Source organism: Myiozetetes cayanensis, unplaced genomic scaffold (genome assembly GCF_022539395.1).
Source record: "Myiozetetes cayanensis isolate MyiCay16 unplaced genomic scaffold, myiCay2020 scf5-8, whole genome shotgun sequence".
In the NCBI taxonomy this organism is placed as follows: domain Eukaryota; kingdom Metazoa; phylum Chordata; class Aves; order Passeriformes; family Tyrannidae; genus Myiozetetes; species Myiozetetes cayanensis.
In genome coordinates, this window is record NW_026087742.1 from 43,454,581 (window position 1) to 43,474,866 (window position 20,286).

General features: G+C 40.6%; 1 protein-coding gene across 1 annotated transcript in view; it reads right to left on the minus strand.

The window, feature by feature from the left end:
* Positions 1–7,041: 7,041 nt before the first annotated feature.
* CRYL1 (crystallin lambda 1) overlaps positions 7,042–20,286 on the minus strand; it is a 49,681-nt gene continuing 36,436 nt past the window's right edge. Inside the window, exons 8-9 of the mRNA XM_050333148.1 lie at positions 10,877–10,983; positions 7,042–9,291 (exon numbers count right to left, since the gene is read on the minus strand). Coding sequence (XP_050189105.1) covers positions 9,178–9,291; positions 10,877–10,983 — 221 coding nt within the window. The 3' untranslated portion in view covers positions 7,042–9,177. The remainder of the gene's footprint in view (positions 9,292–10,876; positions 10,984–20,286) is intronic.

The window sequence follows — 20,286 nt, forward strand, 5'->3', positions numbered from 1 at the left end:
TCGCCTTCATTAAGTCAGCTGGCATTTTAATTGTCGGAGACTATACTTTCTCCACCCAGCTACTGTGATTTTCCCAGGTATGCAAGCTGGGGATTTTAGCCAAGGATGGAGTTTGTGTGAACTATTGGTTTTTCTGTATCCAAACTGAGAAAAGTAATCACAAAAGTACAAGCATGTATTGAGCATTTCATAATTTCCCTACAAAAGGGATAAAAAAGAGGAAGAGGTGTCACAGATTTGCTAAAGTTTTCTCCTAGGGCGATTGTAGAATATACTCAAAAAAAAAAAAAAAGTGAAAATAATATTTCAAGTAAAAAATTAGTAAAGACTCCTTGAGAAAACCACGAGTGGAAGGAGAATATTTGCCAAACAGGCCTGGAAACCAACAAAAATGTACCCCATGGCTGGAAAATATAAAGATTGTGAAGTGAGAGCTGTAGGGAATGAGGGCTCAGAAAAGTTGTGCCAGTGAGCACTGGTATGTTCATCACACATCACATCTGTGGGGTCTCTGCTTCTCAGGGAGGATGTAAGGAGTTGAAAAGGCAATAGGCAGGAGCCAGGAGTTGGAAGTACTGCTCTGGGAGGCTAAAAATGGGATATAATGTCCCCTATTACAGGGACTGTGCTGACCACAAGGGTCCTGCTTCTACTGCCCCGTGCCTTCTAGGTCCAAACATGAACTCCCCTTTGTATAAAAAGCCCTTCTGTCAATAACTTTGTTTGAAAGCTCACAGAGCAGCTGATCACCAATGATCTCAGCAGGCACCAATCCCACAAATAAATACTGAGTCAGCCATAAAATAGGGAGCAGCTTCATCTTCGAACCTGTCATGAGATTAAATCAGACAAGTCAAACATCACCGTCAACAGAGAGGATTAGGAAAAGGCTGTGTTTGGCACTCCAGCACCTTCAGCACATAGCACTCTCCTGGAGGAATGAGTCAGATGGATGGGCAGCTGTGCTGTGCCTGGGGAACTGCTATGTGCTGCTGGGAATGACCAACACAGGCCCTTGTGACATCAGCCATGATTAAGCAGAGTCCAGACAGCCAGAGACTGGAATTTGGATCCCATCTACTGAGTGAAAAAACATCAGTAGTCACCACAAAGAGTTTGCTTGTAGAGGCTGGAGAGGGAGGTTGGTACAACATCTAGGTAGCAATTAATCCCCATGTGTAGCTTTGAAATTAAAGATGATCCTCTGAGCAGCTGAGAAACACGAGTAATAAAGGGTCAGAAGAAACGGAGTAGAAACAGAGGTGAATGGTAAATGGTGAATGGACAATTCAAAAGGAGGTTTTAAAAAAAGGAAAAAGAACTATAACATAGTGCAGCATATAACCATAAGGCTACGCCAGCTTGGAAATCATGCAAAGGATCATATATTTAAAAAGGTCTGGAAAATACAAGTTCCTCCCTCAGAGAAACTTCTTGAGCAAATGTACCCAAAAAAGAGGAGTTATGAGAAGAAACCAGAGTAATGCTGTTCCAGTGCCATCATTGAAAATAAGCTCACTGAGCATTACTGAAAGTAAGGAACAGCTATAGACTTGAAACAAACCGGTCTTCCCATGGTAGGGGAGTTTTATTCAGCTCTGATCTTTGTGCTTTCCTACTATAAACAAGGTGATCATGTATTGTTCTACAAGTCTCTCAACATTGCCTTAATTGGGCAGCTTCCAAATAATCTCTGTTGTTTTATGCCATATTATCCAGAAATCATAACCATGGTCATATTCGAGTTGTTCAGGTAGGCTCTAACATCCAGTGGTGATCACCTCTGCCTTTCAATATAAGTTTCAGAACCTTTGATATGACCACCAGAGGAAGGTCCTACAACTATACCAGACTTGGCAAAAGAGCCCCATGCTGCTGATAGAGTTGTCTCATGGCAAGTTCTCAAGCTTTCCTCACACTGAAGAAATGCCATCAGGTGGGTGGCAGCTGGCAGTAACCTGTGTAAGGGGAAACCAGAAAAGCTGTAGCAGGGTATCACGGAACAGAGAGCCTGGACAAGCACAGCAGAGGGGCACATGGACCTCACTTTGCTTTTACAGGTAAACTATCTATTATAGGTGAATAGTCCAAGCTTCTTAGCCTGGAAAACGTGTGAATGAGGATGAGCTGTTAACATCCATTTCTAACTATGCAACAGGCTGTGGCTGGGCTTCCTATGAGCTGGGCAGACTGGCCTGTTTAGGCAGTACAAGCAAAACTCCTTTGCTACAGAAACAGGGCAGCAAGCCATGCTGTGGGCCAACACAGACAGATCTGGCCTAGGAAATGGAACAAACCCCAGGACTGTGGGCAAGGCTGCCCAGGTTGCCTGATCACTGAAACTGCATCAGCGCGGCCAGGAGTGAGGTGTTGGAGTAAAGTCCTTTTGGTGACGTTCAAGAAACTCATTGGCAGACTACAAGGGGAGGTGGCAGCTGGAAATTACACTTCCTTTTGCTCTTCACAGGTATGAGGACAGGACTGCCAACAGGGTGGACATGGTAGTAACTACCTGAGGCTACAATCAGCAGCCACTGTCTGGACAGTTGTCACAACAAGTTTTATGGCAGTAGGTGCAATGAGTTGGTCGGGCAGTGCTTTACTGAGGCAGCAATCTCCAGAGAAGTCTGGACTGTAATTTTTGTAAATGGAGACTTGAAACCAAAAGCTATATGCAGATGCAGTAAGCACTGTTCAGACAATGTAACAAGCACGTACCTCTCTTACATCAATGATTAAATATGATTGCATTAATCCCTATCTAATGGTTTCCTTATAACAAACTATTAAGATACTACAATCAGATTAAAACATACATCAGGTTACTACTTAATTAAATCTGATTTTATTAGTATAAATAATGCATCTTGATAAGAAAATTTTTATTTTCTATTTTTCTCTGCAGTCATATCCTTATTTTCAATGGCTTTTGTTTTGTAAACAACAGACTAGAGTAGTGTGAGATGCTATATTCAGACTTCTGTAATCACCCTTTAATATGCACTAGATTTTAATAGAAGGGAGATGTAATTTGTAATTAACTTTTCTTCCTGAAAAAAAAGGAAAACCAAAAGCAAGCACAAGGAACGTTTTTGGTTTACAGAATTACACAATGTTACTTGGTGCTACTCCATAAACATCTGTATGACATGGATCAGGCACAGGCACTGCTCATTCCATTAAATCGCCTGGTTTTGCAGTTTGCTGTCCCCACTAGCCCATATGTTTGAAACGGCACAGTTACATCTTTCCATTACTGCCTGGCTTTGAAATGACATTGCTGAGTCAAATCAGAAAATCTGTTTTTGGGGTTGCAAGGTGCTCTGGAATGTGGAAAGCTATGCAGTTCTGTGACTGCTTCCTCTGTGTTATAGTGGCAATTCCAATAATATCTTTTTAACAGGAATACTTCCTGTATTACTACTAAAAACTCAGTAGGCAGATTGCAGCCCATTAAATTTTTAAGTAGGGCTAAAAAAAAATACAAGTTCTACAGCAACACAATTTGGAATAAAGCTGACTGGTAAACGACAACCTCATTTCTTCAGTAACATCAGAGTTACAGTGAGGATTTTCTAGCCTCATCACCTTCTCCTTGGGCTGCCAAAAGTGCCCCCATGGTATTCCTTAGGAGCTTTATCTTATTAAGCATACTAAGGACAAGAAACAGTGGCTTTGTGTGGAAAGTATATACCATTAAGGTATTGGAAAAATTAGTGCAAGACCTAAAGTTAAACTTTAAACACATCACAACTGCAAAGGAAGGTTTTCACAATGTTTTAAGTTACAGAGGCTTTTTAATGTTCTCATCTCCATGCTGTGATGACACGGAGATGTTGGAAACATCTCCATGCTGTGATGACACGGAGATGTTGGAAACATCTCCATGCTGTGATGACATGGAGATGTTGGATCCTTATGGAGACCTTGGGCAGTATGTTAAAAATATACCGGTAGTCATCATCTAGGCTTAAGCTAAACAGATCAAACATCCAACTGAGTACCAATTTACAGCTCTATTTTATATAAAATCTTCTAAAAAGTAAGTTCAGCTTCTGCTTTCCTACACCCATGTGAAAGTATGGACTCTTAACCTTTCCATGTTAGATTGTATTTTACTCATAGATAAAGGAAAACAAGTTTATGGATGATTCTGCATCTTACACGTCTCTGCTTGCAAAAACAGGTCTGAAATCCAAGTAGCTGGAAGAAGTCTACAAAGCCACACGTTAGAATCTCCATTTCATTCAAGAAGAAATCTCATGCATGTTCATGCATGTTAAGTGCTGTTTTATTCCAAGTGTCCCTCCATTTCAGTGTGTGGTGAAGAGTAATCCATCCTCACTGAAGGAATAAAAATTATCAGAGAGAGAAGGGAAAATACTGAGGGACATGTAACCCCATGGAGCATTTTTTCGAATAAATGTTAAGAAAATAAGTCAAGCTGTTCCCTAGCAAACTAGAAAATTTCTAGTTTCTTTTATGACCTCCCATTTACAACAGAAGCAAGAGGTCTGTGTAGCCTTTCTAGAGAAGAAAATTCTACCTGAAAAATGAACTGTAAGAGATACCAGTCCATGGGTAACTCCCTGTAAGCAATGTGCTCTAAGCTGCATCACTGCTTAACTTGGAATAACAGGCCGAAGGGAAGAATTGCTTTCTGTGTCTGAAATCACAGAAAAGAACAGACTGCTGGCTTGATACATGCAGAGCCTTACCAAATCAAATGTGAGTTTTCCCCTGTGGTCAGTTTTTGTCTTTCCACTCTGACTGATCTGCAATAGCACCCACACATGCACACACAAACACACACGCTCTGAAGCTCGAGGGAACAGGAGCAGGTAAGCAGGCAGCTAGAGCAAACATATTCATTTACACGTTTTTAACTAGATCTAAATTAATTTGTGAAACACTCCCTTTGGGCCTGGTAGGCTGTGGAAAGCAAAAGACCTTTTTTTTTTTTTCCTACTTACAGTAATTGCTAGGTTCACATCTGCTGGCCTCCTCTTCTCATGGAGAACTCCTGTCCACCATACCTCCCTCTCTGCAAGGGCACCAGTTACATATTCACAAAGATCTTTTTGTAACTCCATACTGTGGCAATGCAATCCTGACACGTAACTATATAGGCACCGGCAGCAGATCTCATCTTTTGACAGAGACTGACAATGACATAGTTTTGTCTCAAAATTATTTTTCTCTTTTTGTAACAAGCACCACAAGCATTTATCCTGCTTCTGTAATGAAGCACAGTTCAGTCTTTGTCTAAAAGATAGTATGGATAGGATAACACAGTTTCTTAATACCATCCAATTAGATAATAGGGCAAACAGAAAATGCTTACATTTTAACTTTCAAACTATTATCACGGCTAGAAAAATAACCAGAATAGGGAAAGTAAATTCACATGGCTGCTTTGCAAGCTGCAAACTACTCCTGTCACATTCAAAGATTTAGCAAAAACAGAGGTATTGGACTTCAGTTAGTGAAGGAGGTATTTTCCTGCATCTGTCCTTTCTTTCTTATTTTACACATGATTTGGTTTGGTTTCCAACAGCATTAAGTCAAAGGCTTTGGTATGAACACATTGGATTCTGCTTCTAATAAGCAGCAGTAACTTATAGTAAAGTACACATAATAACGAAATATCAACTTGGTAAAACAGAGAAAAACATAGTGCAACAAAGACTTAGAAAATTCCATCTTCCATCACAAGAAGTTTACTGCATTTGAGAAGAAAAGTAATGGGATAAAAGGAGTAAGACAAATTTGAATAAAAAAATTAAAGCAATTAATTCAACACAATTGGAATTTTGCAGACTTATTTACATACATTAACACCATCCTCAATTTCATTTATGATTTGGGTAAAAAAAGTCCTCTCATCACATGTGACAATTCGAACTAATCTATCTACATTCTTTGGGGTTAACTGAACTTAAGACAGAGCAACTTTTCTGATGCAAAATAGTCCAAAATCAAATAAAACTTGGAATCAGGCAAATGCAGGCTGGGATGGACCTCAGAGGTCTCTGCTGTAACCTCCTGCTCACAACAGGTGAGCTCTGAGGTCAGACCAGGTTGCTCAGGGCTTCACCCAGTTGGGACTTGAAAACCTCGGAGTACAGAAATTGCACCACCTCTGTGGACAACCTGTGTCTGATTATCTTCATGGGGCAAAAAGTGTCTTCTTACATCCAGACTGAAACTCTTGTCTTTCAATTTACATCCATTGTCTCTACCTTCTCCCCCAGCCCAAATTTAGAGTCTGACTCAGTCTCCTTGATGACCTCCCTACAGGCACTGGGAGCAGCAGGTAGATCCTACCAAAGCCACCACCTCTGCTCCAGGCCAGACAAGTCCAGCTCCCCCAGCCTCTCCTTGCAGGACCAGCCTCACCATCTTGGGGGCCTCCCCTACGCCTTGTCCCTGTACAAGATATGTCCCATGTCTTTCTTGTACTGGGAGCCCCAAGCTGGGTGCAGGATTCAGACACCATTTAATGACTATGAGTAAAGGAGATTAATTGTGAACAGGGTACAGGTCCCTGGGACGAGGACAGCCCATTTCATTCTTTTAACCACCTTTTCCTAATGCTTTCCAGTTGTTGTTGCATTTACTAACTAATAATTGTGTGTGCTTCAAATCCTATGCAAATGTCAGCTAAGACACACTTTTTGTCAAGAATCTCCCCTCACCTTCAACTTGTAGCTGTGAACCTGTGTGGGAACCGATGCTCCAAGGTGAGCTTTGCTGTATGCTAGACCCTGTGGAGGAGCTGCTCACAACACAGAAGTGTTCTGGCTCTCTTCAGAGAGCTTTCTTCCCCACAGAAAACCATTCCCTCACAGCAGAGCATCATGTCTGCAGCAACTGGTTGACAACACATAACAGTATAGGAGAGTGCGCATTATTTTTTGTCTGTTTTCTCCCACTGACTTCCACAAGTTATTCTACCAGGACACTGGTTTCTAAAGACCTGTATGTAGTATGTATATGTAGTGCTACCACTAAAGCATCAATCACACTGGAGCACAGAAATTAATACCTTCCTCATTAAAATATTTTATTAATAAGCAAATAATAAAAACAGTGGCAAATCTTTCATGACATGATTCAGTTTTAAAATATCTCAGAATAAACAGAAGCAACGCAAGCTAATTAATTATGACAATGTCATATGCCCATAAGAAAACCAGGTCAAATCTTGAAAGTAATCAGAACCTTCTCTGGCCCTGTCTGAAATGCACAAAATGAGGAAATCAGCCTAATAATTAATTTACTATTGTTTAATAAGGCCTCAGGAGTGAGGATTGACCTCTCCAACTTCAGATATCTAAATGCAGGTTGAGCCAGTGTCTGTGGCAATAAAAAACAATAGAAGAAACCTGACAATTTTAAGTTTATATTGGAATAAAATAATTTGAGCTTACAAATTTTCCTTTCTCTTGGCTGATTATACAGAAGCACAGGACAACCTCTGCACTATGCCTCCCATCCTATGTTTCACATCCAGAAATGTGTTCTTGGACCTCCATTTGTGTCAAGCAATACAGTTTATCCTACATCTCTTGTACTGTGACCTAAGCAGAAATAAATGGTACTGGTATGTTCATGCAGACATTTCTGCTGTTCAGCTCAAAATGGTAACTACTAAAACTTCAACAGCTTGTTTGTGTCCTCTATAAAAAAACCCATGAGAATTAGCAAAATGACAGCTTAAAACTTCTGCACCTGTGCTGTGACTGAAGTTACATGACCAGTTAGCACAAATGCAGAAATGCATAACTCAAGAAGGGTGGGTGCAATGCACTGTTTCAAGTTATTCTTACTATCTGCATAACAATAATGCCCCAAGGTTCCAGCTAAGATCAAAGTCCAACCATATTACAGGGTTCAGACGTTCATAATAACACTTTGCTGTGGAAGAAAACCTGTCACAGGAGCACCTGAGGTTGATACTACTTCCAGGTGTATCCTGCGTCCTTGCCTGTGGACGAGGTGTTACGTCTCCTGAGGGAAGGGCAGCACTAAAGCCGAAATGCTACATTTAAGCCACTGTATCTTGCCCTCTGCAGGGGAGCAAAATAGCAGAACCAAAGAATGGCTTGGGTTGGAAGGGACCTTAAAGATCACCTAGTTTCAACTCAGATACCTGTGGTCCCTTCAGCTGCAGCTGTTACACTCACTACAGCTGAGTCCTAAAGAAGCAGATTTTGCTTCAGCTAATGGATAAAACAGACGGGGCACGAGAGAGGTGAACTGGCTTCCCAAGATCATTTAGAAGGTCATGGAGAAAGCCCAGACAGATCCACTACACGGTCCTGTCTCCAAAACTAGCTACTAAATCAAAATCTCTTATTTCTCAGAGACAAGTCTTAAAATGGGGCACATACTAATGCAGCAATGGCTATGGCCAGCACCAAACATCGGTGGGCAAAGCCATGGGGTATCAAGTGCATGGTCTTAAAGACCAAGTAGGTCTCTGGTAAGTCTAACAGAACCAGGGGTAGGGAATGAAGGGAGAATTTGTTCTATTTACTTACATTTAGATCACCATACAGATACAGAAGTGCCAAAGGGTGGGAAAGAAGGAGCAATTCTTTCCCCTACATTGTGGTACAGTAAGAGACATGAGTTGAAGTGACCCTTACTGCTGCTGAGGTCTCAGCTTACTGGCCAGTGAATCCACTCTTTACTCAATACAGCCCTCTCCTATCTGCAGCCAGAGCCTCACAAATAAACCTCACTGTCACAGTGATTGGTGGGTGAGGGCTTATTTTCTCCAGTGACAAACAGCTGATGTTTGCCTGTTTCAGATCCCTGCATAAGCAAATATTGTTCAAGTGCTGAATTCCTAAGCAAGCTGAAAAATGCATTATTTAAAACATGATTGTGTTCCAGCATTGCACAATATTAATATTGCTAAAGCTACTCTTAATGCTTGCACATCTAATGCATTTATACAGTAATTTGATAAATTTTAACTGAACTTTTTAATAACTGTTCCTAGTTATTCATTACTTTGTCAAAACTGGACCAAATGTTTCATTGGTCTCTACATGTGCACATTTCCTTGGTTGCACATTCAGACTCCTCTTCTGAATGACAAAAAATTTCCACTTTTTAATGAAGATCTGCTCTTCATTTGGTGTCTCCTATTAGACAAGGTGCACCTCAGTTGGATTTCATTTGTGTTTTCAGTTTGGCAAGACCACTGAGACATTCATCTCTCCATTTTCTCCTGGCATCCAGGACTTTTGGCACAACTGGAATTTTTTCAGACATTGCCTGAAACAGAAAATTTAAGATGATTAAATCTCATGTTCTGAGTAGAAGGTTTCTCACCAGCACTGTTTTCCTGCTTTCCCCGTGTCAGACCAAGTCAACATCCACACAAACTTTAATTTAGTTTCACAAGTAATAGATCACTAATTCTTTACATGGGTGATTGGAAATGAGCCAACCCATATGAGAAGAAAAGTGTTCCCACTTGTATAAGGTTATCCTGAATGTGACAATGAAGATGACTACAGAAACAACAAAACATCAGCTTCTTCCCTCATTTTGCCCCACATAGCCACTGTCTACTCTCTGACAATAATCTTTTTTCAAGCAGGAGGGAGGCAACCTGGCCATTTATGTGGCTGAAAATGTGCTCTAAACCAGATTCCTTGTGTGCTTTTAAAACTGTGATGTCTCTTCTGGTTCCCGATAAATGAGGGATACCATGTTTATTAAAAACATTTTGTCTTAAGAGTGCCACTTATAATAAAAATGATAGAGTGAGACACATAAACTCAGGGGAAAAAAAGGTATTTCTGAGTGCACAATTGAAGTTGTCTTAGAAGTGCCAAAGAAAAAGCAGTTGTTTTGAGAGAGCAGGTCGAGATCACAAGGCCATCTTTGCCAAAAGCATATCTGAGGTCTAACACTCAAAAATCAAGTGTTGAGAAACTGGGTAAAACCTGGACCTGTTACCAATGACTGGCAAGCTATGGTCATTCTAGAAAAAAATCAGCAGGAGGGACAGAGAAGTAAGATAAGAAATGTCTAATGATTTACTCTAAGAAAGGATCCTTGCAAGCCCATCTTTGGCACTGAAGACTGAAGATAATAAAGAGACACAGAAACAGATGTTGAAGTGGAATCCAGCTTTCTATAAAAAAACCCAAAGTCTTTCATGCAAATTAAAAGCTGCTAATTGTGAACGACTCCACAATTATTATTGTTATTATAAGCAATCTATGTTGCTAAAGCATAAAATAATTCTTTTCCTTTTTAACATAGCTCATGTTGAAATTACATTAACATAACAAGGAAAAAAACAATGTTATCTTCCAGACAGAATATGCCTCTATATTTGGAATTAATCTCTGATAGCTGATCAGAAATGATCCAACACATACATGTGTTCTTTGGAGAAGCATTAGAAAAGGCAGAATTAGGAAATACTTCAGTTAATTCCTACGGTCATTCAAAATAGCCTACATAGTGAGTATAAACAAATAGTGGGCTTAGAAATGTTAATAGACAAACTAGATCCCAATCCAGAACAGCACTAAAAAACATCTTTAAACATGCAAGTAACCTTACCAGACTGCTCACATGCTTAACTTAAACATGTATTTGCAGAACTACAGACTGGAACTCCAGTTTGTAAAAAACCCACAAAAACAAGAAAAAGAACACCCATAAGGAAAAAAGCTACAGGGTTTATACAGGAAGGAATCTTCTTCCTTAATGTACATATTCACATAATAAGTACAGACTACAGATACCTACAGCAGTTAACTGAAATGGTACAAATGTTAAAATAAAAGCTAGCAATATTCTTTGTTCTGAGTGTCACTGCTTTTATCAATTCTGTATTTACCTGATTGACTTTCTGCACAATTTCACCTGAAAATTCTGGAACTGGCCCAAAGGTGTTCAGAACAAGTCTCATTCCTTCAGAGTATCTTTCACAATAATTTGCAATACCTAAAAATAAGAGTAAAAAGTTAGATTTCAACAAAATTTCCTAGTTAAGGTCAGTGAGGCTGCCTGTGCTTAAGCACTGTCTTATCAGAAACCCAAAAGGTGGTCTGCTCTTATGATTAAGACACCTAATTGTCACCAAGGAAAAATGGATTCTATCCACCACATTTCCATTAAGGTTCATGGAAAAATCATTTAGGACACACCGTCATTGCAAACTGGTAATAAGGGGTAAAACTGCTCTCAAGAAAACTTTGGCTGAATTAGAGAAAGACCTAGCTTCCATCAGCTCCAGTATGAATCTCAAAAAAAATTACTGTTGAGGCAATAGAGAGGAACTCAAATGATAAATGCACCAAAAAGAGAAATCACTCATTAGCCAGACACACACATCTAGTAGACTTTTTAGTATTATAAACTACCACATAATCAAGAAAGGATAAGGCAGCCTTTCCCACTCAGGAAGTCAGGAGCTGCACCACAACAGTAAATGAGCAATGATTGTTTGGCAGTAAGTAAGCCAACACTGGTAAGAATGTGATTATCCTGATGATCACCCTAGATCTGAGAAGTTCTGAATATCCACTAAAGGCTTGTGACAATCTTTTTTTTCTGAGAACCATAGAGAAGAATTTGCATCCTTAACTCTCTTTTTATTAGGTAATTATCAAAGCAAAGAGGTGAAATGTGCAAAAGACAAAGGTAAGCAGTTATAGTCACCAAGTTTTGCATGAAGACTCAGGACACTGTACAGACATAAAGCATAAAAAAGAACTGCTCACGGTCTTATCAACCACAAAATGCAGGAAATATAAGTGGGCGGGCCTGACTATCACACAAAAGAATGCAACTCAGGTCAAGAGTCATTAAGCAATCTCTTTCCTACACAGTTTGTAGACAGTTCCCTGGATTGTATACAATACTGTGTGATATCAATACCGTAGAAGTCACACCTGTCTAACTCTACAATGGTTGTGGTTGCAATGAATGAATGGAAACCTCTGACTACTGACATCTGCGTATCATAAACGACAACACTTCAGACTGCTCAACACACCTGTAATCACTCAAGCACAGATTTCTGAAAGGCCTCCGAAACTCTTGTTTCTGGACAAAAGACAAAAGAACTTTCGAAGGACAGAGGCTCAAGGAACTGTAAAATTTACTTCAGCACTCTGAAGTCATGATGACCATCAGACAAATAACTGAAATGCCACCAGGGGAGAACATGTCCATTGCATAAGAGCAACATGGGGAGATTTGAGAATATTCAACTCTCTTAAAAATGGACTAGAAACATTCTCCAGTGTCTGAAGGAAGGACAGTCTGAGAAAAACAGGAGCCTTGTTAAATAGTCTTATTAAGAACCTATATTTGGTGCCAAGAGTGTGACAATCAGCATTCATTCAGCCTGTTTCCTTGTGTTTTCTACCCATGGAGCACATGTGTTCTTAAAATACAATCTGGCATGTCCTGGCCTTCCCCAACACAAGAAGGAAGGTCAGCTAGTCATACAGGTATTCTTATTATAAGGAAAATTAGTATTTTGCTCAATTTTCTTGACTAACACACAGCCAAAAACCTCCAGATTGCCTAGTGGGCTTCAAAACATCACTGGCAGGAAGTGAGATTCAGGAAGAGAAGCATTACTGTGGGATGTGGAACAGGTTGTGATATGGTCCTATCTTTTCACTGAGGGAATAAGCAGAGACCATTGTCCACTTCCATAAACGCTCTGGAAAGGACCACTGGTTATCAGGGTTTATTGGCCATACCCTGTCATTAGCATAAGTGTTTGCCTATTACATCTTAACAGCTGGGCTCACAGACTTTGGCACCTGAAGCCAACCCAGGCTGACCTACAGGGGATATGACCTACAGGACCCACATGAGCAATCTTGGGAACCTGAGGCAATTCTGGATGAAACTCATGCACCAAACCACAAGACAAAGATAGGTACATTTCAGCTTGCTCACATGAGCTTTTTCTTCTAACAGTGAGGAGTCTGAGCAAAAATGTCCCCACATCACGCAACATCACTGAAAGTTCCCAGATGTAGAAGTAGAAATGACTGAGGCTGAAGAGTGCAGAACTATGTTGGATAACCTTGCTAACCCCCAGCTCTCTGCAGCAGCTGTTGCCAGCTGGACAATGACAAAATAAAAAATGGCAACTCAGTTGAATGTGGCAATTCAAACAAATCCCCATGAGCAACTGGTGACAGAAGGAATGGTAAACAGAGCAGTGTCAGCTACCAGTTATTCTGGTGCTTATCCAGCTGACACAGGTCTATGACACTTAGACCAGCGCTGAATAGTTTGGGTTTGGTACTTTTCCAAAAGTCAAGGGATACCTTTCAAACATCTGGTAAGCTTGTGTAATAATACCACAGATCTGAGTAGTTTTGATTTTGGTACAGTCAGGAGAAGTTAGAATCAAAGACTGTGTGCCTGAAGTCTTCTTCACAAGCCTCAAGCTAAAGAGATACACTAGTGTCTTAGGAATGCTGAATGGATACGGCTGATCCATTTACCTGGTGAATGTGAACTCCTGAGCTGGACATGGCCTTTAAAGCTCACTCAGCCAGCTAGACCTGGAAATTGAGCTCCTACTGGTAGCTCACCTTGAATGAATCAGAACAATTTCTGGGTGAGTGTAGCTCATCAGTTCAACAGAGACGTGCCAAATGGAGGCTGGGTAATACAATTTACTCACTGCACATAATGTGTGAATGAAAAGAAGCCTTACATAGAGCCAGCAAAATAGGAAAAGGTTGGAAAAGAACAGTTATGAGTCTAGAGAAAAGCAGCAGCATTAGTGCAGTTGATCTCAACACTGCGGCTGCAATGGCAATGCGCAGGCCTGCATGATGCACACCAAGCAGGGAGGGGGCACCGCAAAATCTTTCAAGTCTCAAGTGAAGGAAATAAACCAAGTTAGAATACACACATAGTCTTAGCTAAAGATTAAAAAAAAAGAGTAGTTTCAAAATAACTAACAAAAGATAGTACTCCCAGTGTGAAAGGTCAGTGCAGACAACTGCAATTTTAATTCGGTTTCAGAAATCAGGATCAACCGTATGCTGCCAGCTTCAAGAAGGCACTTGAACAATGGGGAATATTGCTGGAAAAATCACTTTGCTTTTCAACTGCAAACTCAAAATTAGCAAATATTTGACTCCAAGCCTTTAGTCTTGGGAGTCCTTTGGTTCAAAGGTCAGGGCTATTGCAAAGGTGGATGAGAAGAGCCCTTGACTGGAGCATAGGGACGAGAAGGAGGAAAACAAATATGACAGAATCCCTTTAACTTTAATCCTTGTTGATACTACCCAGGGAGCAGCTTAATCTGAAAGAATTAGCATTGGTAAATAGTGTGAGACAGACAGGAGAGCACCTGAGAGATGGAGAAACAGGAAGAAGATGGCAAATAGGGTTGTTAAAAACAACCATCTCTCCTTGTATCCAGTTGCTGTGCCCACACTGTGCCCTACCATCTCTAACTGGAGAACAAGAATGATGCAAGATGCATCTGCAACAGAGAAAGAGGATGATAGCTTCTTCTTGTCCTCGTGGTTTGTTGGCTCCCTGTCTAAGCCTCCATCTTCACTGTACACACTCGCTTCATCAGCTTCAGAGGAAAGAGGCTGTGGGAGAAGGCAGATGTTGCAGCAGTTGGGAACTACAAACATAGAGCAGAAATACCTGCAGGGAAGGCAGGAGTTCCTTGAATCTTCCTTCCACCACTTAATCACATCTATGGCAGAGAGTGAAAGAACCTCTTCTTGAGGTAACAGAAAGTTCTAAGGGAGTAGTGGATTATGGAGAAAGATTATAGAGAAGAAAAGGGGAATACCCTATCATCCTTTCAAGTCCCACACCCATCTCAGCATTTCTGACTTCTACAGTATAGTTACAGGAACATGTTATCACAAGCTAGACAAGGGCATTGATTCAAGGTTCTTCACCTGCCCATATGTATCCAGGACACACAAGGCCCTTTATACCCCACCAAAGGAATAAGCTGCTACTTATTCAGCTTCAATAAGAGTCCAGGCACTTTTCAAAATGGGTAATGAACTGTCCCATAAGAATTTGTCCAAATAACCATGCTTCAGGTTTACAGGTCCTTACCTGAAGGACCTGCACTGGTGTTGTGCAAACTTGGTTCTTGCTGAAATGCTTCTAGTTGCATCATCAAGATGAACATGGCATTGATGAAGAAAAAGGAACAGAGAACAGATATTTAGCTTAGAAACATGCATAAAATGCTTCACTGCCCTAAGAAGACCTCTTCACAAGTGAAGTTCATAAAGAGAAAGGAGTAGTAGGAAGAAAGGGAAAATGCAACAGTATAAAATGTAGTATATCCATGCATTATAGTTTGAAAGCATAAGAAAGAAAACAGGCATGAGGGATGCAAGCAAGCAAACTTGGTAAACCAGTCTGACAAGGAGACTCCACATGGGGCAAAACAAGGAAGGCACTGAGATATTTGTGAGAAAGAGCAAGAGACAGGAGCAAGTGTTACTGGAATGGTCAGGGAACACGCCAAAGAGAGGGTGTTTCATGATACTCAGTATTAACTTGATGACTTTCAACCTGATGAGCAGCATAACAAGATATTGTAATGACTCAAAAAGAGCTGGTAAGATGGTCAAGCCAGTGATGCAATAGCATCAACAACTTGAAAAGACTGGGGTGGGGTTGACTTTAGCACATAAAATCTAAGAAGCAGCTGCACTGAAATATGACTATGGACGACAGTAGAAAAGAAGGGGCATATATTGGGAACATCATGGAATAATCTGACATGGTTAGTTTATGTTCAGAGAAACAAAAGTCCCAAACTGTTTTACTGATGGAAGAATTACATTTCTAGGCATTACAGCTGGACAGGAAACTTTCCAAATGTAATCCTATCTTCAGTAAGGGTGTGTCTGAACACAGATGCCTGCTCTTAGTTAGGATGTGAATTCACAGGACACTTCATATGCTACATTAATTCCCATATGAATTCACTTCAGATTCTAGTTGCATGAATACTTTTGACTACCCTAAGACAGCAGTAGCACCCAAAAAGTTTTATTCTTGCTGTTCCTATATTATCACCTCAACAGCAATGCACAAACGTCTGTGAGCTGGATCACAGGAATTAAATTGAGTCAGTATGAACCACTTGGATGTCCTTCCGCCCTCCCCAAAGCACTTTCCTCCCTGTCTGTTGCAATTCGGTTCTCAAAATGCTGTTGGTATTTCTGCTTCTTTTGATGACTTGACGCTGTCATTTTATTCCATGTTCAAGGCTGTTGGCTCACTGCCATATATTCAACATTCCTAATACTCATGCATGGATTAACTGGTAACCTGAAGTGGCCTGGATAATTGGTTTGATAGGGTCGTTTATGAACTAACGCAGCAGAAACAAGGCACTAGCACATAGGAGGTTCATGGGAAGATCTTGATGTATGCATCCCACAGGGAAAGAAGAAACATTGATTTCAGAAAAATAATAAGAATAATATTCTTTATTCAAAATCAAACAAAAATGTCACATCATCCTTAAAAAAAAACAAAAACAAAACTGAAAAGACAGACTCTCCTACAAATAACACTATTTTTCTCTCACATGCCTCCTTCATGCCTACCATCCTTCCTTAGTGATTAACAGAGTTTAAGATTGTGGGCAACTAATATCTTATTAGTACAGACAGGCAGCTGCTATGAAGTTGGTGAAGCTGACAGACAGGCTAACAAAAAGGATAGAGGGGGTTTCTTATACCTACCTCCACTTCCCTCCACTGATAAAAATAGACAGTATTAGTACAATGCTGCAGAGCAGGTTGTCATAGAATCATAGAGTTGTTTAAGCTGGAAAAGACCTCTAAGATCATCAAGTCCAACCATTAACCCCGCACTGCCCAGTCCACCACTAAACCATGTCCCCAAGTGCCACATCTACATGCCTTCTCAACACCTCCAGGGATGGCGACTCAACCACTTCCCCGGGCAGCCTGTTCCAATGCTTGACAACCCTTTTCAGGAAGACTTTTTCCTTAGTATCCAGTCTAAATCTTTCCTTGAGGGTTCCACCTCAAGGTGCAACTTGAGGTCATTTCCTCTTGTCCTATAACTTGTTTCCTGGGAGAAGAGATCGATCCCACATGGCTACAACCTCCTTTCAGGTAGTTGCAGAGAGTGATAAGTAGTTGCAGAGGCTCATCTACTCTGAGCCTCCTTTTTTCCTAGCTAAACAACTCCAGCTCCCTCAGCTGCTCCTCGTAAGATTTGTGCTCCAGACCCTTCCCCAGCTTTGCTGCCCTTCTCTGGATACGCTCCAGCACCTCAATGTCTTTCTTGTAGTGAGGAGCCCAAAACTGAACACGGGATTCAAGGGGTGGCCTCACCAGTGCCGAGCACAGAGGGTCAATCACTGCCCTGGTCCTGCTGGTCACACTATTGCTGATACAGGCCAGGATGCCATTGGCCTTCTTGGCCACCTGTATACTCTGCTGGCTCATGTTCATCCACTGTCAACCAAGATCCCCAGATCCTTTTCCACTGGGCAGATTTCCAACCACTCTTCCCCCAGCCTGTACCACTGCATGGGGTTATTGAGACCCAAGTTTGGGATGCAGCACTTGGCCTTGTTGAGCCTCATACAACTGGCCTCGGCCCATGGATACAGCCTGTCCAGATCCCTCTGCAGTGCCTTCCTGCCCTCCAGAATATCAACACTCCAACCCAACTTGGTGTCATCTGCCAACTGACTGAGGGTTTGCTAGATCCCCCTTGTCCAGATCACTGATGAAGATGTTAAATAGGACTGTCCCAAATACTGAGCCCTGGGAAGCACCCCTATTTACTGGGCCCCAGCTGGATGTAACTCCATTTCACCACCACTCTCTGGCCCTTCAGACAGTTTTTTACCCAGTGAACAATACACCTGTCCAAGACATGAGCAGCCAATCTCTCCGGGAGAATGCTGTGGGAAACAGTGTCAAAGGCTTTACTAAAAGTCCAGGCAGACAACATCCACAGCCTGTCCCTCATGTACTAAGTGGGTCATCTTGCCATAGAAGGAGATCATATTAGTCAAGCAAACCCTTGGCAATCAAGAGGAGGTCCATATTATTCCATATTATGTGAAGCAATAGTGGACAACAAAAGAGAAGTTAGCACTAGAATCGAACTATGAACATAAGCCATCACATGTCCTGACATCAGCAATTTTGATTTAAATGATGAGGGCAAGAGCCTGAGTCAGTCTGTGAGCACAAAAAGAGGAGTAGCTCTAGATTCAGAGACAATGCATCTGCAAGGGCAGGACTGAAGCAATACTTCTCATGATGCAAGTTACCGAACAAGCCAACAAAGTGCTTTTGTGGAAGTGGTCCAGTACACAAGTGTACTGATTATGTTATTTTAGGGTTATTTTTAATTGAGAATATTATTTAATGTTAAAATAACTCTACAGGTGTATTTTGGCTTTGTATTTTGCAAGCCCATCACCAGACTACTCTTTCAGTCTATCAGTCTCTTGGATTGTATTTCCTAAGTTTTCTTCCTCTTATCTGCAATATTAACATATTAATAAAAGGAATCATTAAATCTAGAAGCTGGATAATTTCTGCCATTAATAAACAACCTACCAGTTTCATGTGTCACCTAAAATTGGTTTGAGATGGGAAATTTCAGAAATGTTTTTGTAACAACGACTACTTCCTGATGGGAAGAAGGAAGCTAAGCTGGATCATGATGGAACACTAAATGCCAAAGAGCACTCCAGGAGGAGCCTCAAAACCAACCCAGATGACTTATATGATTCCATTTATCTCAAGTAAACATTGTTTTAGAATTCAGAAGTCTAAAATACGGATTAAAAAAAAAAAAAAAGGATTCACAAGTGTGATTTGATCTCTAAAATGGATTGCAATTTCTTTGGTATTAACAAACATTCTGTTTCAATTTTATGTTTTAGTAGAGGCAGTTCAACAAGTTACTCTGGCAGAAGACCCTGTGCATGGATGGTTCCTGCAGAGGATGGCATGAGAGCTTAGTGGATTGGTGGGGGCTGGACTGGAAAACCCTGGCCTGCCAGACTCCAGGTAGTTTGCTGTGCTGAAGGCCAGTGCTACATGCATCCATTTTATGTAAAGAATGTATATGGTTATACTGAGTAAGTCTAAAATCACTAGAGAGAATGGAAACTGCCAGATATCAATAGATCAGAAGAGGGAAATTTTAAGAAAGGTGCCTCTATTTAGAGTATGAATGTTGCTCACCTAACAATACAGAAAAACAAACACTCTGTGACATTTAATTTACTGATATACAACCAAACTGACAAGCTGAAAGACTCTGGTAGAACATCCACAACTCCACATTCATGGCAAATTGCTTAGTCAGCCTTAAGAGACATAAGCTTCTGCTAAGTAACCAGCAAGCAGAAGTATAATAACTCTTTAACTGTGCACTGGTATTTTATGATCTTTGTTTCTTATTTTTATTTTATACTATTGTATTTTACCTTTGTTTATTTTACTGTTGCAGGGTCCTACCATGTTGGGAACCATACAAAAGCAGAATAAAGGCACAGCCCATAATATAACAAGTTAGTGTTTGCTTGACCTTCATTTATTGAAGTTTTTGTGTTTTGCTAACGTCTTTGCTCAGACCTTTGTAACACGGATCCATAATTTTTCTTTCATTTTATGAAATTCACTTTTTATTTAGCTAGGATTCACATATACCATTCCAAAAACATCTAAAAATCTGTCTTAATTATGCAAGGCAGAGATTGAATATTTACTTGACTGCTTTGTCAAGTCAACTTTGTATGCACAGTATTACGTGACTAAAGTAATTTTACTTCACTCAGGATCTAAGCCAGCTTAAAGCACACCAGCTCCGGTGATATTCACACCAACTCTTTGCTACAAATTCAGGAAGGGGGGCACTTATCTGTGGAAAGTAATTTTCTGTTGACACTGGATTATCAGCTGAACTTTTTCAATACTTTCTTTTCCTGACACTCAGAAAGTCCTGAACTATAGGTACAGCAATGCTGTCAAAGCACTGGGATGAATCTTGGAAAAAATTAATTACACAGCTAGTGTTTTAATGATTTGTCGTCTTTCATCTGATCATGTACAACAGAATAGTCAATATCCATTTCCTTCTATCAACCTCACCGTTTAGGTAAGTTTTCCTTTTCTTACCATCACAATAAAGAAAGAGACAAGTCATAATTGCAGCAATCCTGACATGGTTTTATTACACAACATTTCCAAAGTCTTGTGCAATGCA